Source organism: Mesoplodon mirus, assembly GCF_964341445.2.
Source record: "Mesoplodon mirus genome assembly, chromosome: 3".
Classification (NCBI taxonomy): domain Eukaryota; kingdom Metazoa; phylum Chordata; class Mammalia; order Artiodactyla; family Ziphiidae; genus Mesoplodon; species Mesoplodon mirus.
In genome coordinates, this window is record NC_138978.1 from 150,812,591 (window position 1) to 150,836,135 (window position 23,545).

A 23,545-nucleotide genomic window follows, 5' to 3' on the forward strand; every position below is an offset into this window, starting at 1 on the left:
CTTGATGCAAATTCGCAGCAGCTAAACTGTAATAATCCTGAGTACTAGAGTGGGAGGTGAGGAGTTAGGTTGTACACGTTTGCCATCCTTGCCCAAGGGAATTACCTGCTTCTGTTGCTGTGTGTGCTGGGGTGTGTGTGTACTTCGGAAAGAGGAAGGCACGGCCAAAAGCTTCATACCCAGCACTGTGTTCTCTCCCCAGGCACTCCTCTACTCCAAAACCCATCCAGGGGTCTAGAGTCATGCTCGAATGCACCCCTTAGCCACTTTCCGGGAGGAAAATGACAGGAAGCAACCACTGGTCACAGGTTCCACTGACAAGAGGGGAAAACCTGGGGGTGGCGGTTCCTTTATGGGGGAGGCGGTTCCTTTATGGGGGAGGTCACACCCCCTGCACAAAAACATCCCCAAAAGAACCTGTACTGAGATTGCGTTAGAGAGGTGGAGATACCCCAGGGAGGAAGTGGCAAACGGCGAAACGGGAACACCCCTCTTTGATCCCATAAGGTGCGTCAGGGAAAGTTGGACTTCGTTTAGGCAGGGACGGAGACATCTCTTCCCATGCTGCCACCAGGATCAGTGGGTCAGAGGAAGCCAGGCTCCCCTCCGCCCCTACCTCAGGTGCTGCGTGTGGGACCACAGCGGTGAGTCTGACCTCTCCTCCCTCCCCTTTCAAGGCTGGGACTTTATTAAGGCCGGTTCTATCAGGCTGAGCCACGCGCTTGGAAGAATGCGGAATCTGGCGGAAGCGCGAGGAGACTAGCCAGCAGGAGAGGAGCTGTGTCCAAGAACAAGGTAGGGACGGTTCTCTCCGGGAACCAAGCGCGGGGTTTAGAGCACGGGGATGGCTGCTTGAGGCCCGGAGGTCAGAGCTGGCAGGCTCCACGGGGAGGTTTCCCAGTCTCCCCGGCTCAAGGAAACATTCAAGAGGCAGGGATAGACGTGCACAGGCGCACACGGCTTTAAAAGGCAAGAGAAGGTCCCAGCGCGGCGGGGCAGGCCCGAGGGAGGTGGCAAGGCGCCTGGAGCGGGAACCTCGGACAGCCGGCGGATGGGCGCTGGGACCCGCGAGCCAGCCTCGGGCTCCAGTCACTCCTCACACTGCGTTTTGTTGGCGCCCCGCCTCCGCGGCTCGAAGCGAAGGAAAGGGGCCAGGCCGAGTCTGAGCCCGCCCCCTCCCCCGCCCCCGATTGGCTGCTGCAGTTGTCCATCCAGAATCTATTTTTGATGGGGGGGTGCCACCCAGTCTGCCCCAGATCACGTTTGCCCCTAGCAGCCAACCAGTCGGGCCCAAGTCCCCGGGCAAGAAGCGATTGGGGGCGAGTGAGCTCGGCCCAACGGTCCCCCGTCCGGGTCCCCCAGCCCCCGCCCGGGAGCGAGGCGGTATATCCTGCACTCCCTGACCACCTCCCCTTCGTGGAAGCGGAGCGGCGGCCTCGCAGTAACGCAGAGGCGAAATGTAGCGAGCCGGGTGTCGCGGCCGGACGCTCGCCTTGGCTGGGGGTGTGGGGGGCACGCCGGAGGCCGAGGAGGACTGCCGAGGAGGAGTGATGAGAAGAGGGGGATCCCTGCACCCCCCAAGACCACGGGTCCCTGCTGCCACAAGCCAGGCGCCCCCCTTCCTCCCCAGCGAGGGGCAGGTCAGTCCTGTTGGGTCTAGGGGGTGGGTGGCGAGGGCGGGAGACTTGGAGCGCAGCGCATTTGCTGAGTCTGAATCGGGGAGAGGCGGGAGGGCCACCCAGATACCTCTCCCTCCCGGGGTTTGGGGATATTAAGACGGTCTTTTTTGTCCCCTCCTCAGGGCATCCTGGGTCACTTTTGCTTCTTTCATCCCATGGCCTTAGGCCCATCTGAAGTCTCCGTTACTGGAAGGAGTGGGGTGAGGGACTGGCTTCTCTTCCTCCGAGCCCCCCTTTCAGGTTAGGTGACCTGCCAGGAAGACGGGAGGAGGAGGGAGGGTCAAGTTTTAGCGGACTCAGAAACTTTTCTGGCAAGGGGCAGTGGACTCTCTTGCTCAGAGGTTTCCTCCTGGATCTCTAATGAGGGTTTTTGAAAGAACCACAGGACAGTGTTTCAGGAGACTGGAAAAGGGAGTCCTGGTGACGTGAGTGACTAGAAAGAGAAAACAGTTCCCATGGGCCAGTTACTGGAGTTTGATCCACCCTTTCCCAAACAGGAGTTGACTAATTGTGTGTGTTTGGAATACTTAAGGACCTATTCATCTTTCCTAGGAAATTCTCTTTAAATTTATTTTTTACTTGTGAGAGCTATTCTGGTTAGCTGGAATAGGGTGGGGATCAAGGCCTGGGAATTCCTTTAGGCAAGAAAAGTGGGGCCATTAAAGCTAAAGAGACATGCATTTGGGAGCAAGTGCATTTTGGCTTATGCTGCTTTGCTTTTTATTTTGCTTTGTTTTATTTACTTATTTATTTGGATGGTGCTTTTGTTTTTTGTTTTTGTTTTTTAAGAATTACATTATATCCAACTCTCAATAACCCTGGGGAACAGGGTGAACCTAGAGAACTGAAATGTGTGCATAATAACCAATAGTTTTACCGTCTTTCCCTTCAAACTGAGATAACACCCTTGTCCTATCTGACAAGCTCACAAGGCCAAGAGCAGGGGGAGAAAAGTAGGAACAGAGGCCTGGATCCAAGTCAGTGTCTGAGCTTTCTGTAACACTGTTGACTCTCAAGGGCAGGAGTGGGTAGGCCTCTGGCTCTTGGCCTTGGTCTGGCAGCCTTGCCCCATTGCCCAGGAAGTCCTCCCAGTTGTTGGTTTTTGTTCCTCAGGGGCTGGGGCTTTTAGGGGTCTGGGGACCTTCACTCAGTGATCAAATTCTCCCTGCTTATTTGCCCTGTGTGGCTGTAAACAATCACTTTCTACAGCAGGGTGGCTACAGGGAGCTTGTGACTGAACTTGTAACTGACCCCACTGGGAGACCACACCTTAATAATGCTTGGGTTCTTAATGGGCATTCAAGAAGGGATCTCCCCCAGGACATCCCTTCCCATCCCCGGTCGCTGAGAAGGCAATGCCAGGGTCTCCTGCACAGCATCTTCCTAATCCCAGGCTGGCCACATCTCATTGCTGTTGACCACAGTGGTGGTCCCTGTGAGGCAGTGGGTTGCCTGTTGGGAGCATGGCAGGGGTAGTGCCCTCTGGGCATCCAGATGTCACAGGGCAGGAATGGGTGATTTAATGAAAAAAGGAAGGCAAATAGCAAACTCTTTATGCCTGCCTTGTGGGAGGATTCTCCCAGTAGGAGCTGTCCTTTGCTGTATCGTAACATTCTCTTTTTCTTGTCTTCTTTCTTCCTACATAAGGTGTTCCATACAGATTCTTGTGACTTTAAGGACCAGGCATTTGGGAAGGTGCAAGGTCTTCCCAGGAAGGAAGGACATCTCTGGAAAAAAGGAGAGAGACAGCAGACAGTGCCCTGGGACCAGCAGAGCCCGAGGAGCTGTGGGAAGCTGAAGGAGCCCAACCAGAGGCAGGGGTAGGAGCCACAGCCCCAGGCCGAGGCTGCCTTCTGAAAGATCTGAACTCAAGCTACTTTAATGAAAGAAGGGCCACCTCAGAGGGCACCCCAAACTTAGCTGGGCTCTTCTACTCTGGATGCCCCTTGCTCTGAGAAGCCTGCACTGAGAACCAAAGAAGTTAAGAGGCCAGAGAAGCTTCCCCCAAGCACAGCGCTGGCCAGCTGGGTCAGGCATCTGCACCCCTAGTGGCTGGCTGCAGAGTCTGGTGAGGAGTTTCTTGCTCCCCTCCAGCTCGTGGCTTCAGTGCTTGATGGGGCTGCCTGTTGGTGGATTAGTTTTTGCAGCGCCTGATAGGAGCGGAGAGCCGTGGGAAGAGGTCCCGCGGCGACCAAGCCTGGGTTCACCCCAAGACTAAGTTCTTTCCCGAGTTAGAAAGGGAGAGAAAGCAAAGAAAGAGAGAAGAGTTCCCCCTTCTCCTCCTCCCTTCCCGTCATGTCCTCTAAGCCGGAGCCGAAGGACGTCCACCAGCTGAATGGGACTGGCCCTCCTGCCTCACCCTGCCCTTCAGATGGCCCCGGGCGAGAGCCCTTGGCCGGGACCTCAGAGTTCCTGGGGCCTGATGGGGCTGGGGTAGAGGTGGTGGTGATTGAGTCTCGGGCCAACGCCAAGGGGGTTCGGGAGGAGGATGCCCTGCTGGAGAACGGGAGCCAGAGCAATGAAAGTGACGACGTCAGCACAGACCATGGCCCCGCACCACCCTCGCCGCTCAAGGAGACCTCCTTTTCCATCGGGCTGCAAGTGCTGTTTCCCTTCCTTCTGGCAGGCTTTGGGACTGTGGCTGCCGGCATGGTGCTGGACGTCGTACAGGTAGGACCTGGGGAGGGCAGCTCTTGACCCTGAGCCCGGAGCCACCTTTTCCTCCCGGGAAACTGTCTCTTGGAGCTTTTCTTCCACCTCCCTGTCAGAAGCAGCTGCTGCTTCCTGGAGTACTTTTCCCTTTGGATCATGTCCTTGGCTTCTTCTTCGTCTAGTTAGTTTCTACAGAAGCCTTGAGGAAGCTCAGTAGTCCCAGGGAGGTGGTCAGGGCAGTATTGCTTAACAGAAGCAGAATCGGTTCCAGAGCTCAGGCTTGGAAGAAGAGAGATGGAATAGGGTTGTTGCCTGCCGTCCCTCCTGGGCATTTCTGCTGAGCCCAGCTCAGTAGGAGACATTTAGATAGGTCTCCTGTTTATACTTTCTTTTCCCTTTACTTTGGGGTTTCAAGGATACCCACAGGAGAAAGCTCAGTTTCAAGTCTCCCCTTCATCCCCCTGCTGGGCAGGAATTTGTCCAGCTGCCAAGAGGGTCTCAAATTAAGTGGGAAGGTTCTTAAAGGCATTTTGTGTTGCTTGTCTGCCTGTAACCTTGGCAGGATCTTGCTGGGGAATGGGGGCGGGCACATGCTGTCTGATACATGATTTGGGGGGGGCGGTGTTGGTGTGATGAGACATAGAAGTGCTAATTATGTGACATATATGGGGACAAAATATAATCTCTCATGGAATCTCTCAGGAGGACATGGAGTTCAGCATCCCCTCCCCTTTTCCCATCCAACCCTACCAATGATACATGTGGTAATACAGAGAGTCCTGCTGGCAAGTCTCACCATGCCCTTGTCCCAGGAAACAGGGTGTAGGTTCTAGGGGGTTCTTTCAATGGTGTCTACCTGGACCACTTTGACTTGAGTCCTTAGGAGAACACTGCACCTTCGGTTGCTAATGAGGATGGTGTTTATGTCATTCCTGCTCTCTCCCCTAACCTGTTATCTTGGGGATTGTTCCTCATGTCAGGAGCTAGGAAGGCGGGCTTTGGATTCCTCCCCCTGGTAGCTGCTCCTTCTCCTAAGGCAGTGAGTGGAGGTAATGGGAGAAGGAGAAATGAGACCAGGGTAGCAGTTCTCCACCTCTTCCATCCCTTTCCAGTGGCCTTGGTTTTCATTCTAAGAGTTTTCCAGTTCTGGTTTGGTGCCTCCAAAGGGTATAGAACCAGGATCTGGTGGTGACCTGGAAAGGGTTTGCTTTATTTCCTGGATAGTAAGAACGGTAGTGGGGAACATCTGTTGGCCTCTTCTGTGGGCCCATGAGGTAGGAACCATAACCATCTCCATTGTGTAGATAGGGAACCTGTGGCTCAGAGGGATTAGGTAACTTGTCCCTGGTCACCTGACTCAGAACCTATGCCATTAACCTCTATGGTCTTCACCGTGGCTGTGGTTCGCCAACTGGTTAAAGACTCTGGGAGGAGTCTGCTCTCTTTGTCTTTCCCCGAAGAACAAGGTAGACTGGAATCTGGAACAGCTGGAGTTACATTCTAAAATGAGCAAGAACAAAAGTTCTTAGAGGGCCCCTCCCTCCCCCCATCTCACACATTGAGAAGAGTTCTAGAGCTGGAAAAATCTTCTGACACCTTGCCCACCTCCACCCCTCACCCATGGTCCTGAGACATTGAGAAACCCAGGTAGGGAATCTTTGGAGCCTGACCAGTGTGCCCACAGAGGGCCAACATTTGCCCTCAGTGTGGCACCTAGGCTCGCCCCAAAGCTAAGGTCCAGTTGGTATGGAAGACAATGGCTGGTTTGTCCTTGTCCCCCTTCCCCCAGCCTCCCGCCACAGCTGGTCTGGAGCAGGCCCTGCAGATGGCTGCAGTGATATCATGGCAGGGGTGGGAGCAGAAAGATCAGGGACCACAGGGAGATTCTTATTCCATATCTAAGGGGGCGAAAGTGGTGTCTGACAATCTCGGATTCAGGAAAAGCAGGACAATTTCTAAGGATTCACACCGCATTCCCCCTTCACAAGCTAAGGTGACCTTCAGTGGGACAGAATCTGGGGCCCTAAGAGGCTGGGGCCATCAGGAGGAGCTGGCTGTAGAGTGTCCCCAATGTCTCAGAGCATCTGAGCAGAAGGCCGTGTTGGTGCAGATGTCTCCTTGGTCCAGGGCCCCCCCACCTTTTTTCCCCACTGCTGCAGAAGCCCCAGTCTCTTCCCCAGGCCCATTTCTCTCTCCTCTTATCTGCCCTCCTCTCCACTCAGCCTGTAGAGCCAGCCTCTGCAGTGAGATAAGGGGCTGGCGTACTGGCCAAAAGTAGGAAAAGTTTAAGTGGACTGCAGTCTGCTGCAACTTCCCCACCGTGGCTGAAAGTTCCCATAGCATTTGGGAAGGAAAGCAGGACTGGGCCCAGTGTTGGAATTGAAGGGGGTTGGGCTCTGGCAGTCTCCATGCTGCAGATGCCCTGCCCCACCTCCTGGTTTGGTCCTAGGCGGCTGCAGAGCATCTCACTCCCCTCTTCTGTCAGCCTTTTGAGGGATGGGGGTGGCAGGAGGTGGTGTGCCAACCTTCACTGGAATCCCCAGCTGTGTTAAAAACAGGTGAGACTCCCAGCTCCTTATCCTGACTCACTACTCACTTGCTGAGGATCCCAAGGAAAGGAGACACCCCCCTCCCCGAAATACCTCCTCCTCTGGCTTTTCTTTCCTGCTGTGTATACAGAAGAGTCTACAAAGATGAAAGTGGATGGCAAGCATGGGCTTAGGGGAGTGGACTGGGAAAGCAGCGTTCCTCTCACGGTCGTCCTGCTCCCGTGGCTGCTGGCATTCCTGGGTAGGACACTCCGGTTCTGCACGTCCACCCCTTTTACCACACTTTATACAGCCCTCTGTACCCAGGTGCTGTCCTGAGGCCCTTCTCCTTGGACACCTAGAGGATGTCTGCAGGTGGTGGGGGAAAGCCTCAGGTGAAGGTTGGGTTTACTCTAATCTGAGCTGACCCAGTCCTCACCCTGAAAGGTAAACTCCAGCCCAACTTGCCAGGTTCTCCCACAGCCTGGGTCCCAGAGCTGCTAGGGATCTTAGTCTTCTTCATGTCCTTGACTCCAGCTTTTCCAGGCTGTGACTTTCTTCCCTGCTGCTGTCTCCCTGGAGGGGAAGAAGGCTCAGGGCAGACCACTCAAAGGCAGGCAGGGGTCTATGTCTTTGAGGCCAGAAGAGGTGAGGGATGGAAGAGGCAAGATGGAAGTATCAGGATGAAGTAGCAGCAGGGCCACTGAGGTGCGAGACTTAGGGTGATTGCTCTGAATTGGGATTATTTCTGAGTGTGAAGGGAACTGTCTCATCCCTGACCCCCAAAATATCAGGGCCCAGTGAGCCCTCACTCCCCTGTATCCACGGACAGAGAAGGAAAGCGAAGAAGAGCTGCATTTCTGAGAAGCAGTGTCGATGTGTTCTGTCCCCACTTCCCGCCAAGTGCTTCCTGAAACGTGCCCTTTTCCATCCCCAGCAGAGCAGGAAGGTGTGGGTGAAGGCTTGGCTGACTGGTTTGACCTCAGGGGCAGGCACTTCCAGCCAGGATGAACAGGATGGGCCTGAATTAGGCCAAAGGAGGAAGAAGAGACACTGTTGGCCCCTGCCCATTCTACCCCAGAGGCTCCCCTGCCTGAGCTGCGTCTTTGAGAGGCTTTGGTGGGTGAAGAAAGTATGTGTGTAGGCATTGGCTACTCTGACCCGAGTGCCAGCTCAGGGCGTTGCTGGGTAGGGGCGCAGGGGCTGTGAGGTTCCGGGCTGTATCCTGGCTGGCCTGGAAGACTTCTGCATAGGGCTGTCATTGCAGCCACTGGTTCTCCTTTCCTGTCTGGCCCGAAACTTAAAGCTGCTAAAACCCTATCCCTTCTAGGTCCTTGTGTAGCTGGAAGGAGAGGGTGCGAGTGAGCTGGGAGACGCAGGGATTTGGGAGTATTTATAGTGGCAGCTGAAGGGGCTTAGCTGAGCTTCATACATTTTTTTTTTCTTAATCGTAAAGACAAACAATATACCTTACAAACAATTCAGAAAATATTGCTGGCATGCACTTGGAGTATTTTTTTCCGTGCTCCTTCACTCTGCCAATAAGTACGCATATTTTACATACGCCTACCTGGAGATCAAAGCTTTTCACAGAGTCTGCGGCTTGGAAGCTGGGAGGGGCAGGTGTTATGCAGTGAGGAGGGGATACGAGGCTGGGCTCTTGAGCGGAGCTTCCAAACCACCCTTATGGGTCAGCCCCCCTTATGAGGGGCGGAGAGGGGAGCAGAGAGAATTCTTCGTCTCTGGAGCTGCGTGTCCAGTTGAGGTGAGGGAGGAGGAGGCAGAGCTGAGCAAGTCCTTGCCTGCTGGGAGCTGGCGCCCCAGAGCTATGTGCTGGCCTTGTCCAAGAGCAACAATCCCCGAGTTCCTCCAGCGTAGACGGGGCTCACTGGGGCTGCCTTCTCTTTGGGGGCCCAGGGATGAAAAGGGATTTGCATCCCTCCTGGCTCTTCCTGTGGGTGCCTGAAAGCTCAGCAACTGTGGCTGGGGGACAGGCGGTTTCTTTCCCATCCTTAGTTTCCAGAAAGAGCCTTCCCTAAAAAAGTCCTGCGCCTTCCACCAATGAGGAGCTAGGCCAGGAGCTCAGGTACAGATACGCTCCAGCCCTAGTGAGATGAGCCCTTCCCCTGGGTCCTGGTAAGGACTCCCCCTGCCATTAACACCCCACACACACCCACAGAAAGAACTCTGACAAGAAAAGAGAGGTCCGGGCTTCCCTGGTGGCGCAGTGGTTGAGAGTCCGCCTGCCGATGCAGGGGACACAGGTTCGTGCCCCGGTCCGGGAAAATCCCACATGCCGCAGAGCGGCTGGGCCCGTGAGCCATGGCTGCTGAGCCTGCGAGTCCGGAGCCTGTGCTCCGCAACGGGAGATGCCACAGCAGTGGCATGCCACGTACCGCAAAAAAAAAAGAAAAAGAAAAGAGAGGTCCTTGCCTTTATAAGACTCCCCAGCGTCCAGCCTCCCCTGGACTCTAATCCTGGCCTTAGCCCCCTCTGATTTCCGTGCTCCTCTTTTTTTTTTTTTTTTAACTGTGGTAACAAACACATAAAACTTATCATCTCAACCATTTTTAATGTATAGTTCAATGCTGTGAAGTATGTTCACATTGTTGCAAAACAGATCTCCAGAACTTTTTTATCTTGCAAAACTGAAACTCTACACCCATTAAACATTAACTTCCCTTTTCCCGCTCCTCCTAGCCCCTGGTAACCACCATGCTACTTCTATTTCTAGGAATTTGAATACTTTAGATACCTCATATAAGTGGAATCATATAATATTTGTCTTTTTGTGACTGGCTTATTTCACTTAATATAATGTCCTTAAGGTTCATCCATGTTGTTGCATGTAACAGGATTTCCATCCTTTTAGGGCTGAATAATATTCCCTTGTATGTATAGATCATGTTTTGTTTATTCATTCATCTGTCAGTGGACACTTGGGTTGCTTCTACCTCTTGGCTATTGTGAATAATATTGCTATGAACATGGATGTGCAAATATCTCTTCGAGACCCCGCTTTAAGTTATTTTGGGTATATACCAGACGTGAGATTGCTGGATCATATAGTAGCTCTCTTCTTAATTTTTTAAGGAACTGCCATATTGTTTTCCATAGTGGTTGTACAATTTTACATTCCATCGACAGTGCACAAGTGTTCCAGTTTCTCCACATCCTCACCAACACTTGTTATTTTCTATTTTGTTTTGTTTTTTAATGGTTGCCATCCTAATGAGTATGAGGTGATATCTCATTGTGGGTCTGATTTGCAGCCTTGCTCATCATTAACTATAGTTGTCAGTGCTGGAATTGCCTTTAGGGACCATCTGATCTGGTCCCTGAAGGGTACCTTCTATAGTCAAGAGCTCAAGGCCCTTATAACTTGTCTAAGGTACCCCTGCTGGTCTCTGTGGGAGCATGTTGGGGACACAGCATGAAGCCTATCCTTGTGGTCTCTTGTGGGAGACCCAAGACTCCCAGTCCAGCGCCTTTGCTCATTAGAGCACTTTGCCTCCTGACCTTGATGCTCTGATCAGCCTACATACCTCTGTCTGGCCTCCTGACCCCTCCCCTCTCCAAACCTGGAGGCTTTCCATTCTTAAAACAGATAAAGGCACAGGGAAGGGAATCCACATTGCCCTCGGGGTAACACAGTCCCAGCCTTTTTTTGCAAGTCTTCAGTTTCAGTTGCAACTAAAGTAGCCTTCAAATAACCAATCCTGGCTCCTACATTTTTCCTTCTTAGCACTAAGGAGTGCAGTGCTCTCTGAACCTCAGTTTCCTCATTTACAAAGTGGGATAAACATAGCTCCTACCTCACTGGGTCGTTGATAGGATATAATGAGAAAATGCACATAGAGCCTTAGGCTGGCACATGGTGCAGACTTAAAAGATGTTAGCTGAAGAAATAGGTAGGAGAGCCAGGCCTGATGGTCTCAGGGCTGGAATCCATGTCTCCTGACTCCCAGTCCAGTGCTCTTCCTTGCAGGGGTACACTTACCTTTCCTAACTGAGAGATTGGGGCAGGTCTGTAGGGTGAGAGAATGCAGAGGAGGAATGAAAAACCTCTTGCAGACCAACACTCTGAGGTTTGGGGGCCACGGTCTTCATACAGAGCCTGTTCTAAAGGAGAGCTGCTGTGGCTGAGGCCCAAAGCCCTTGGAGATAGATAGAAACCAAACAAACTCTGTAATCTCCTCAACCCCAGCCCCATGGAGCCCAGTGCTCAACAGCTGAGACAACACCGCTCAAGGCTGAGGCCACAGAGAAACCAGACTGAAGACAATTTGAAGGGAGATCGCAAAGGAGTTCTGGGGTGTAAGCCAGCCCGGGGTGACTCAGCTGTGTGGGTCCCTGCCATCTTCTCCCCCAGCTCCACAAAGCAGGCAGAAGAAGCAGAGACGGGCTAGGGCCTCCTGACTGGAAGGGACCCTCTACGTCTCCCCTGTTCTGGGTGGCAGGAGGGGGGGCTTTGTTGTTTGGAGTACCATGGACTTGGTTTGCTTCCAGAGTTCCTGGGGGAAAGGCTTCTGACGTGCTCACTCCCTGCCGATTCCATTTCCTCCTCAAGCCCCTGCTCCCAGACTATCCAGTTGTAACCGAACAAGGGCTCGTGTGCCCACAGCACAGAAAGCCAAACTCTGACAGCAGGTTTGCAGCAAAGTAAGGGCTTACTGCAGGGCACCAAGCAAGGGAGTGGGAGAAAAGCCTCAGATCCACTCCCACTTGGTCTCTGAGTGAGGGGGATTTAAAGGGGAAGAACAAAGAAGCTGGGGTTAATCATCATCTTGTGACATTTCTTAATTGTACTTTTGGGACTCAGGATGCCTGCCTTTTAAGAGTCTATGGTCTGGTGGTCCATGACCCAAGGGTCTGTTAGCTCATTTTGACCTAGAGAAACAGCCTGAGTCTGTACGTTAATGATGTTATGATTGACCTCAGCAATCTTAGTCATCTGACTCTGGCTGATGGGTGTTCAGTTAACACAGGATTGAGGTCAGAAGGGACAAGAAAGGGATTAACGTTTTGGGTAAAGCCATTAGTCATAACCTTGGAACAGGAACTCACTTTTAGGGGGACTCAGTTTCACATTCAACCTCGATGCCAGCCCTTTGGGGCCCTGAAATGCCTGGGTTCTGTTTTCACCTTGCAGCACTGGGAAGTCTTCCAGAAAGTGACAGAGGTCTTCATCCTGGTGCCTGCACTGCTGGGGCTTAAGGGGAACCTGGAAATGACCCTGGCATCAAGGCTTTCCACCGCAGTGAGTGTCCTGGCTGGGAGGAATGGGGCACACAGTGGACTCGGGGGCAGCACAGAGCCTGACTAGATCACCACAGGCCTTTCTCAACTGTCCAGGTCTGCAGTGTGGGTCTGGGGTGGAAAGGAGTAGGGAGACCCCAGGCTGGTTGTCCTGCTCCTGGGCAGGAGCTCCCTGCCCAGAGTGGTTCCCAGGCTCGGTTTCTGGATGTCCCAGCCATCCTTGGACTCCTGCCCCACCCCCTGCTTCACAACCCACCTCGTGACTGTTTGTGCAGCTTTGACAGGCGAGCATCATGCTGGTCCCTCCACCTGCACAGATGGGGGCCTCCTCTGATCTCCAGCCCTACTCTGCAGCTGGGCAGGAGCAGAGCCAGGCCTCCCCAGCCCCCCTCCAATCCCATTCCCTTTCCCCCATGGCAGGCTGCCCTTCTGTAAGGGAATAGATGAAGAGGGGCTCCTCATCACTCCCACCTCCCCAAACTCTTAGATCGGATCGGCCGTCATGGTTCGGAGACTGCACCCGATACAGGCCCCATGGGGTGGGAGGCAGAAAGCAGTAAAACTCAGGAGGCCAGGGGAGCCAAGTGACAGGGGTGTCCCTGCATGGCCATGAGCCTGGAGAAGGCAGCAGAGAGAAGTGGCAGCCAGCCTAGCCCTCCCCAGCTTGCCCTCCTGGCCTATTCCCATGCCGCCTCACTCCTTCCCAAACACTCCCGTGGCCTCCGTCCTGCACCAGCAGCTGACCTTTCTCCCCTAAGATGTCAAGCTGGCTTCAGAGCCAGGGAAGGATCAGGTCATTTTAACCCATGTGGGAATGAGCTGCCCAGGTGAGCAGGGCAGAGCATGGAATCGGCCTCTGCTCAGTGGCCGTCCTGAGAGGAGGGGAGAAGAGGCTGCCTTGGGAGCCCCCTTCCCAACCCCAGCCAGAGGCAGGAGCTCAAGGCTCTTTTGCTCCTTCCCTCTCACCCCAGCCCCTCGACCCTGCTTCACTTTCCCTGGGGGTCATGTCCTGGTCCCAGAGTCTTAGGTCACGTGCACTGCCTGCTGATCCAGGCAAGGTCCTAATGGATGGAGCTGCAGACCTTTTCCAGCCTGGAGCTCCAGACCCTTGTCCTCCCTCTCCCAGGCCAACGTCGGGCACATGGACACACCCAAGGAGCTCTGGCGGATGATCACTGGGAATATGGCCCTCATCCAGGTAAGAGAGCAGGGACCAGAGACGGTGGGGCTAAGCTTCCTCCCTGGTCAGGAATTTGAAAGGCTTAAGTCAGCCCCTGCCGGCTCCTGAGTAAAGCTCCAGCATCCTGCTGAGCTGGCTTCTCCCAAAGGGACTCCAGGAGGTAACCAGGTTTCCCAGAAAACCAGCCAGGATGGGGGGGACCCCAGTATCTCCACTGTCAGTCCTTGGCTTCCAGTGGTGCAGAGGACTTGTGTCCCCACAGATCAGACTCAGGAGGAGACTCAGGAGTGCTGACGGTCCTTGACTGCTGTGGTCCCATCTCCCCATGAGGCCACACAGGTTCCGAACTGGGAGTCTTCCCCGTTGAGTCCCAGGCCTTGTGTCTGGACTGAAGTCTCAGGCTCTTTTGAACCTCCCCCAATCCCCAGAGGAACACTCATTCAGCCAGTAACATGTCCTGGGTTCCTGCAGGGTGCACTACCCAGTACTGGTGTCTGGTGTGAAACTAAATAAATAAAGACATCATTCCAGCCTGGGAGGACTGGACAGGCCAGCCCCGCCTGCCTCCTGGGGCTGCTGAGGGCAAGAAGAGGTCTGGCTAAGTGCTCAGTGACCTCAGCTAAGACGCGCTCTGCTCTCTGAGTTACCACTCCCCTCCTCAGGTGCAGGCCACGGTGGTGGGCTTCCTGGCGTCCCTCGCAGCCGTCATCTTTGGCTGGATCCCTGACGGCCACTTCAGTATCCCACATGCCTTCCTGCTCTGTGCCAGCAGCGTGGCCACGGCCTTCATTGCCTCCCTGGTACTGGGTAAGGAAGGGAAGGGAGGGGCAGGGGCGTAGGAAGGGCTGCCCCAGAGGTGTCAACTAAACCTCCAATCTCTCTTTTTGTTGGTTGATACCCCATTATCTCTTCTTACCCTGCCTGGCCCCTCTCCTTCCTCCCCAGGCATGATCATGATTGGAGTCATCATTGGCTCTCGCAAGATTGGAATCAACCCAGACAATGTGGCCACGCCCATTGCTGCCAGCCTGGGAGACCTCATCACCTTGGCACTGCTCTCAGGCATCAGCTGGGGACTCTACCTGGAGCAGGGTGAGGCTGAGGCAATCAAGGGTGTGACCAGGGTGGACTCCTGGGTGGGATTGGGAGAGATGGTAGTGGGCTTGCACATGTGTAAGGATTTCTTGTATGTTCTTAACTATTTGGTTGGAGCACAGTTTGTAATAACTCCCTGCCTTAGAGAGATGAGGCTAAGTACTTATCTCAAATTCATGCAGGCAGCAGGAGCAGGGGTGAAAGTATTTGAGAAATATGCTTGGTGCTGTATATTCTTACTCATCTTGGAGGGGTAAGGGGGAAAGGGCAAAGGAAAGGAACTAAAGGCTGGAATCTGCTTGCAAAATGAAGAAGAGGAGGGGAGATAGGGATTTCTGGGGAATCAAAGCAAGAAACCTAGGATCTGGTCTGTGCCCCTAATAAGTTCAACGTCTGAGGAGGTTTCACCTTGGTTTCCTTATCTACAAATGGAAAAGGCTGGCCCCATCTACCTCCCGGGTTTACAGTGAGCATCAAATGAGGTAATACATTTTCTGGCATTTAGCGTGGTGTTACTGTTGATCTGTTGGGGCATTTGCAGGCTGAGCCAAGGGGAGGCTGGGAGCAGGGAGCCGCAATGCTCACCTCCCTCCCATCTCTGCCTCTCTCAGATGTCTGGCAATATATCTACCCCCTGGTGTGTGCCTTCTTCGTGGCCCTGCTCCCTGTCTGGGTGGTGCTGGCTCGACAGAGCCCAGTCACAAGGGAGGTGTTGTACTCAGGCTGGGAGCCTGTCATCATTGCCATGGCCATCAGCAGGTAGGCTCGGGCCCTTGATGCCCACCCTCACCCTCCCCTCTCCCTTCCACAGACTCACTTTTAAGCCCCGGAAAGAGGAAGTGTGGCACAGACCCTAGAAATGCCTTCAACAGTGGATCAGTCACGTGTCCTTCTGGTGCAAGTGACAGAAGCCATCTGAAATGGGTTTCATTAGAAAGCAGAACACACTGGCTTAGAGAACTAAAGAGGCACAGCTGGATTCAGGGACATAGATGATATCATTAGGGCCCCAGTATTCTCCATGTCTCAGCTCTGCTTTTCTCTGTGTTGGCCTGCAGCTTCAGGTTTGCACTTCCTTACGCTTACTAATTCCAGCAGGGATTCTTTCTCTCAACAGTTCTGCAGAATCCCATTATAGAATGTCATTGCCTGTCATCCAGTCATGTGGCTATCCCTGAACCAATCACTGTGGCCTTAGGGATGTGCTGCTCTGATTGGATGGGCCTGGGGCCTTGCCATCATTGGAGCAGTGTCACTCGAACCACAGTGACTGAGTTTGAGAGAGGTGGTTCCCTGAGGAAAAGCCCAGCACTGTTACCAGAAGGAGAAATCACACTGAGCAGGCAGAACAGCAGGCGGCTCCTCTAGCCAACTTGGGAGGTGGGTAAAGGAGACAGCTGCCTGCCCCAGCTTGCTCGGGGTGCTGCGCCAGTGTGTATGTCAGGAGCATCAGCTGGTCTGGCGAGGGGAGGCGAGGACTGGAAGGACAAGGGACTCCTGGGAGCCACCTTGCTGCCCACATCCAGATGGACCTGTACCTCTCATCCCAGGGACCGGAACAGAAGCCTTCAGTGGTCTTTGTGTCTTGTCTTTGTGTCTGTGTAGTGTGGGAGGCCTCATCTTGGACAAGACTGTCTCAGACCCCAACTTTGCAGGGATGGCTGTCTTCACACCTGTGATTAATGGTGAGGTCTTGGCATTAGCTGCCTAGGGGAAACAAGAGGGCGGGATCAGAGGATTTGGGGGGCTTTGTATCAGTCAGGGTTCCAGGAGGCAAGAGAGTCCAGCTCAGATAGTTCACGACTTGAACTGCTACTTGAAACTGGTTACTGGAACCAGCGCATGAGCATTGGATGCCTGGGTCAACGCAGAGCTTTGGAGAGGGGCTGAGCCAGGCAGGGCCTTGTCCCCTCGGCTGTGTCTGACCACAGGTGCACACTCTGCATTGATGGAGAAGGCAGGCTCCCTGAGTCTGCAGATCCACCTGTGTCCCTTCCTGCACTCTCAGCCGTGTTAGTAGTACGTAGGACTGCCGCATCTCCATAGCATGGAGGATGGGAGGAGCCTGGAAGACTCCCTGGAAGGAAGGGTGTCTTTTGTCTTCCTTCTTAGTGTCTCACTCTTTTCCTGGGGTCTGGTGAATGGATCATGCCCTCCCCACTCCCCACCCCCACGTCTCAGGTCTTATGTGTCTCCACAGGTGTTGGGGGCAATCTGGTGGCTGTGCAGGCCAGCCGCATCTCCACCTTCCTCCACATGAACGGGATGCCAGGGGAGAACACTGGGCAAGCCCCTCGCCGCTGCCCCAGCCCTTGTACCACCTTCTTCAGTCCCGGTAATTCCAGAGTCCCCACCTCCTAGGTTCACTCCATCACTTCAGAAACAGCTGGGGCCTGCATATGTAGGTTCTCCTTCTCTGTTGGGCTGTATGTACCAGCTGTTCTGGAGGGCAGAGCCCAGGCAGGAAGGCTGTCCTTTCCTGGGACACCCTGAGGGCTGGGGACCATGGGATGGAGACAGAGAGATAGTCAGCTGTCTGCTGCCCTGGAGTGTAGCGTGGTACCTCCTGACTTTGAAAGGCCTCTTGGAGCCAGTTCTCCTCCTCCCCTACTCCTCCTCACACCGTCTCACCCCTGGTTCCAGATGTGAATTCTCGCTCGGCCCGGGTCCTCTTTCTCCTCGTGGTCCCAGGACACCTGGTATTCCTCTACACCATCAGCTGTTTGCAGGGCGGGCACACCACTCTCACACTCATCTTCATCATCTTCTACATGACAGCTGCACTGCTCCAGGTACGGACTGGCAGGGGCACGGGGGCGGGGGCCAGGACTGCCCTGCAGGGATGGGAGGGGAGGTCCAGGCTTGGCCCAGAAAGAGTCTTCCAACTCTTTCTCTGTGACTGTGTGGCCAGTAAACCCTGGACAGGGGCTCAGGAGAACAGACTGTAGTTCCAGCAAAGTCACTAACATGCTGTGTGACTTTTGCTCAGTTGTTTTACTTCTCTGAGGCTCAGTGATACATTTGTAAATTGAGAGGAGTGGACCAGAGGTGGTGGACTTCAGGCAGGTGCCACCCCCACTAGCCTGGCCACACAGCTCCATGTGGTTCTGTTCACATGCTGGGGTTCCTTGGGAGATTTCATTTGAATAAAGGGTTTCACAGCTTGAAAACATGTCAAAACCACTGCACTAGATAATCTGTTGGATCCCATCCAGGCTTGCCATTCTGTAATACTAGGATGCTTTCTCCTGGCTTTTTATTACCTTTTTTTTCAACTTTTTGTTTTGAAATAATTATATATTCTCAAGAAGTTGCCCCCAAAAATGTAGAGAGATCCCATGTACCGATCACCCAGTTCCCTGCAGTGGTAACATCTTGCATAATTATAGCACATCAAGACCAGGAAATCAGTGTTGGTACAATGCACAAAGCTATTCACATTGCACCAGTTTTAACATGCACTCGTGTGTATGTGTGTGTGTGTGTGTGTGTGTGTGTGTGTGGTTCTCTGCAATTCTATCACATGTACATTCATGCAACCACCACCACAGTCAAGATACAGAACAGTTCCATCACCACAAGCCTCCCTTATGCAACCCCTTTATAGCCAAACTCACCCTTAGTATCACATTTTCAATTTCTACAGATTTGCTTTTTGAATAGGTAATAACAGTCACATAGTTCAAAAAATTTGTAAGGTTCATAGTGAAACCTCAGTGAAAAGTCTTTTCTCCCCTTTTTCCAGCCATCCAGTTCTATTCCTCACAGGCCATTGGTGTTATCTGTTTCTTTTTTTTTTTTTTTTGAAGTATAGTTGATTTACAGTGTTGTGTTAGTTTCTGGTGTACAGCAAAGTGACTCAGTTTTATATATATATATATATATATATATATGAATATGAATATATATATAAGAATATATATATATAAGAATATATATATTCTTTTCCATTATGGTTTATTACAAGATACTGAATATAGTTCCCTATGCTATACAATAGGACCTTGTTGTTTATCTATATCTGTTTCTTATGTATCCTTCAAGTTTATTCTATATTTATGCAAGCAAACGTACATATTTTTCTTATTTTTCTCCTTTTTTTAAACACACATGTAGCACACTATACATGCTGTCCACACCCTGCTTTTTTCACTTAACAATTTATCTTAGAGATCATTCCACACCCATATGTGAGGAGCAGAACACCCTGACTTTTATGGCTGCATTCTCTCCTGTTGTATGGACGTGCCATAGTTTCATTTAACCAGTCCCCTATTGGTAAGCCCTTATCCATAGCTCCAACCCCTCATCCCCAACTTTAGAAATGTTGTGTGTTAGGACATCTTAGCAAGGGCTGGGCCAACCACATGCAGTTTCCCCGCGGCAGTTACCCACGTTGCCACGTTCCATTGTGAGTTGGGGTGAAGCACACTCGGTGGGAAAAGGGAAGGTGTGTGTGCCGAGGGTCTGTAGCTGGAGGGTAGCCCTTGGCCACGTCGGGAAGGATGAGCCCGGCTTCATTCCCCATTGTGAACACGCTGGGGGACACTCTCACCTCTGCTGTCTTCTCTAGCCTGTGCAGGGCCTGAGCATGGCTCTTGATCCCCTCTAAACGTTCTTCCTGATCCCCTCGCTGCCCCCTCCCAGCCATGTGTCCCAGGGCCTGCTCGGGAGGCTGGAATGTGGGGACAGCTGCTGCCATTCCCTTCGTGGGATACGTCCCGAAGCCCTTCTGGCCACGCTCTTTATTTGGGATGCTTCTGCAGCTGCTGGCAAGGGTGTGAAGTTATGGGGGGCTGGCCCTCACCCAGGGCTGGGGCCAGGGCCACAGGAGTCCAAAGCAGCTGTATGTGGGGCAAGGTGGAACGTGAAGGTGCTGGAACTGTAACCTCTGGCTTCCTTGGAGAGAAGACAGGAGAGCAACCAAGTTTGCCTAAAAATAGGTATCACTTCTGGCTTCTGGATCCCCCAGTGGCCCTGGTTCCGGCATCTGAGCCCCTCAGGGCAGAATTTGCATACCACAGTATTTACAAAGTACAGTCAGGAGTAAAACCTCCCAAATGACTGTGTTGGAGCTTTACCGTTAGAAACCGTTTCGTTCTCACACAGATGCAGTCATTTGGGGATCCCCAAATGTCAGGAATCATGCAGACTATATAAAAGATGCAGGCCAGCCCACTCCACCAGAATATTTTAGACCGGGTTCATCACCAACGTAAAAGTGCGTGTGAATCTTGTTAAAATGCAGATTCTGATTTAGGAGATCCAGCCTGAGGCCTGAGATTCTGCATTTTTCAGAAGTTCCCAGCTGTTGTTGATGCTACTGGTCCTGGGCCCACTAGCAAGGTTCTAATCTAGATCATTCTTAATTTTCTGTAGTAATGGAAGAAAAGCAAGGGCACAGATAAATCAAAGCAGCAGATAATCCAAAATGTCTTTGGAATTGGTACGCACTGTCTGCTTTGTATTTAGCCGACTTATTCTTAATTCTGTTTTGCTAGGACTAATGTTAAAATAAACTTGCATTCTCTGAGCCCACAACAGCAGAATGGGAAGGGTCAGGAGGAAGGCAGCTTGGGATAATCAACTGTTACTCAGACAGCTGTGCCGGCAGCAGCCTCAAACGCCGTCCTTATTCCACTCTGCTCTGAGGACAAATCCCTGTATGAAAAGCAAACTCCAACCCCCAGCCCCCTGCCGGGCTCCCAAAGAGGCCAACATGGCAACAATTGGAGTGACCTGAGGATAGGATGACCCAGAATTAGAGGCAAGAGGGCTGAATTCCTGCAACCAGTAGGATGTCGATTAGGAAGCCTCTTGTTTGGTAAATTTGGGTGCTGATGTGGGAAACTCCAGGGAGTAGGGGCATCTTCCTTCCCAAAGAACTCAAATTACCCCTGTCATCTGTTCAAGGTGGTCACTGTGGGGTGAAGGAACATTAGAGGGGTTGCTGGGGCGGAGAGATGAGCGGTCCCAGCTTAAGGACTGTGGATAGCCAAGCCTTGTGATGCAATGAATGGGTTGATCGCGTGGCCTCTGTCTCCCCCTGGAGAGAGGGGATGGCTGCAGGCTGGGCCCTTCTGTTTCTCCAGGTGCTGATTCTCCTGTACATCGCAGACTGGATGGTGCACTGGATGTGGGGCCGGGGCCTGGACCCGGACAACTTCTCCATCCCGTACTTGACAGCCCTGGGGGACCTGCTTGGCACTGGGCTCCTAGCACTCAGCTTCCATGTCCTCTGGCTCATTGGGGACCGAGACACAGATGTCGGGGACTAAGCCTGGTCACTCAGCCTTCTCTCCACCTCTCTGCACTTTCTGTGTGAAATTTTTTTTTGGTTTCTCTTCCCCCACCCCACCCCACTTGACACTCCCACCTCTTTCTAGGACTTCACTTTGATACCGAATTCTCATTATTTTCAATGGGAATTTTTATACATTGAGCCAAGTTTGTAGAGCAAGAATTCAGGCAGGACAGATGGACTGAGATGAATAGTACAAGTAGATTTTTGAGACAATCACCAAGTGCAATTTCATGGTGGGTGCCTCCAGGTGCAGTGGATTGGAGCAGGGGTTTCCATCTGGGATCTGGGGACATTTGGTTTAGCTTTAGCAAACTCAGCCTCTGTGAGTGGGCTCTGGTTTTGGGGGTTTGTCTTTGTTTTCTTTTTTTCTTTTCGGTTGAACAGAGGGATAAGTGTCACTCTCCCTTCCCCTCCCACACACACATACTTTTTCTAGAAATGGACCAACTTCAGAGCACTAAGCAGGAGACAGCTGCTCCTGGCCCCAAATAATCCTAGCCCTATTCTCTACCCTGCTCTCAAAAAGAATGAGGTGAACTTAAATTGTGTACATGCTCCTTACCCAATTGCCTGGTAAATACCACCAACCCCTCCCTTTGATCTTTTTTCCAATTGATTGTCTCATCCAGGAAGAAATGAGCAGTGGCCTGGTCTGCCTGTTGACCCACGTCTACCCATGGTTTGCCAAGATCTACATCCTCCCTGGGCCCAGAGAACTGATTATCTCTGTTCAACCTTTCTCTCTAATTGTTTCTAAGCACGACCTTTCCCAGAGCTTGCCGGGTTGGGTTCCAAGATGAGGGACGGAGAATGGGTATGTGGAAAATGGTTAGGAGGTTGAGGGCAACCAGGGGTGTTTCACTGCTGCTGTTTCTCCTGAAGACATGATCACGTGGTCACCTTAGACCCTGTCACTTCCTGAAATCGCTCATTCTTTCATGCCATGGAGGTCAGTTTTCCTCTCTCTTGGCTTCTGCCCACCTACATCATTCATTCACTCATTCATTCATTCATTCATTCAGCAAATACACAGCCTCCCCAAGAGGAGCTCTTCTGCAGGCACGGTCTGAAACATTTGTTGAGCGCTATTTATTGAGTGCCTACTATGTGTTAGGTCCTGTTTGCACAGGCCCTGACTAGCCAGCAGTAAGGGAAACACAGTTCTAACCTCGCCTCGTTCCTAGACATAAAGGCCATGTGCCCTTTTCAACCTGGCAGAGAAAGTTTCCTCGCTGTATTTCCATCTTTGTCACCGAGCCAGGTTCCGCCTCTAGATTCCACTCCTGGATCCCACTTCCGTACAACACTGACCACAGCTAGAGCCCCTGGCCCCATTGCTCAGCCACTGCTGATTTCCCTAAACTCCCCTTCCTCACCCTCCCTTCCCTCCATCTCCTCACCAGCCACCCAAAAGAGGATTCAGAACTAGAAGGCTGGATATCAACTGACTGCTTCCACTTTTCTCTGCCCAGCACGACTGGGAGAACACTGGAGTCTCTGCACCTTTCCCACACGTTACCGTGAACAGATCAGGATTCTGTTGTCCACACTCACATGTACAAATCTGGGCATTTGGATGCAGGTTTTTTCTAGCCTGTTTATCCACAGCTTTCCCTTAAGCCCTCCGCTCTGTAGCCTAAAGGGCCCATCTCCAGGGCAAGACTAGGCAGTGACCCTGACTTTTACCACTACCATGCCTCATCCCAGGAACTTGCCCTTTACCTCCAGAGACTTTCCTCTCCCTCCATTCCCACCCAGGCCACCTTCCAGAGCCTAGAACTTTAGAATTGGAATCGTAGAGGTTATCTAGCTGGGGGTGTGTCCAGCAGAGTTTATTAACACCAGCCTGGCCTTGTTCCTGCTCTTCCTCAGGCCTTCTTTCGTCTTGTCCTCCACCTCCAAACCCATTTGCACACAGACTCTTATACAGGCACCAAAACCAACTCTTCCGCCCCTGAGGCTGTGTCCCTGTGGTGTGCAGTCACCCCTGCCCCAGTCACTCACCACTTCCTCATCTCTGGAGTTCAGCCAGGCTGCCCTGGGGGATTCCGGAGTGTCCTTTGCCACAAAAGCAAGAAGGTAGGCGTGCCCCAAGCCCTGAGTGTGTGAGCAGAGGGAGGACTGTGGGGTGAGAGGGAAAGAAAGGGGACTTCATGACTTTCATGGAAGATCCATTTCTTTTCCCCCGATTGCACAAACTGCATGGACTTGTGGCCCGGCTGTGAGGAGCAACATTGGTTTACTCTTCTATCCTTAAAAAGTTACAGAACTGTGTCCTACGACAGTTATTTATAGTGACTATAACTGAATTGACAAATGTCAACGTAACTGATAAATTATATTTGGTAAAATAAAGAGGACGTTTATTTAGGTGGCTGGTGGTTCCTGTGTGTCTCATAAAAAAGCAGCTTCCACTGTTGCTTTGGGCCCCCTCTGTAGTCCCACCCCCTCCTCGCATGGAAGTGGAAAGGGGCCAGAGTGCAACAAGAAATATTTCTTAAATACAGAGATGCATGATAGAAAACATCAGCCACTTATTGAGAAGCAATCAGTGCTGCTCTGGGACATATTCCAGAAGCCTTACTCTGCCCTTGCTGTCCACACACTGACTCAGCCTCGGTTGGGGTATTGTGCAAAGGGTGCAAGCACCTATGGGTTAAGATTCCTTCCCGCCAGAGGTTTATAATCTGCTTGGGTCAAATAATAATAGCCATTCTTTGCTGAGTAGTTGCACATGCTTTCACTGTGCTCAACCCTGTAAACTCTTAAAATTTACAATTGACTGCAAAGGGTTTAGAGTCAGGCGTGAATTCAAATCCCAGATCTTCTGCATTGATCTGTGTGACCT

At 52.3% G+C, this 23,545-nt stretch overlaps 1 protein-coding gene across 2 annotated transcripts; it reads left to right on the forward strand.

Moving 5' to 3' along the window:
• The first annotated feature begins 576 nt into the window (after window positions 1-576).
• Window positions 577-23,067, forward strand: SLC41A1 (solute carrier family 41 member 1). 2 transcript variants are annotated; one of them, XM_082613499.1, is made up of 11 exons: window positions 577-795; window positions 3,327-4,349; window positions 12,012-12,119; window positions 13,245-13,316; window positions 13,961-14,105; window positions 14,244-14,390; window positions 15,005-15,152; window positions 15,999-16,078; window positions 16,594-16,728; window positions 17,037-17,185; window positions 20,486-23,067. In XM_082613499.1, the coding sequence occupies exons 2-11, from the start codon at window positions 3,975-3,977 to the stop codon at window positions 20,669-20,671; spliced, it is 1,545 nt and encodes a 514-aa protein (XP_082469625.1). In that variant the 5' UTR covers window positions 577-795; window positions 3,327-3,974; the 3' UTR covers window positions 20,672-23,067. The 2 variants fall into 2 exon arrangements, with proteins under 2 accessions (XP_082469625.1, XP_082469624.1); XM_082613498.1 differs by lacking the exon at window positions 577-795 and adding an exon at window positions 1,251-1,640.
• Window positions 23,068-23,545: the final 478 nt, after the last annotated feature.

Coding starts and splice junctions, on each gene's coding strand:
- SLC41A1 (XM_082613499.1), top strand. CDS start 3,975: ATGTCCTCTAAGCCGGAGCCGAAGGACGTCCACCAGCTGAATGGGACT. Junction 15,153..15,998: donor ATTGCCATGGCCATCAGCAG/GTAGGCTCGGGC, acceptor GTGTCTGTGTAG/TGTGGGAGGCCTCATCTTGG. Junction 16,729..17,036: donor TACCACCTTCTTCAGTCCCG/GTAATTCCAGAG, acceptor CCCTGGTTCCAG/ATGTGAATTCTCGCTCGGCC.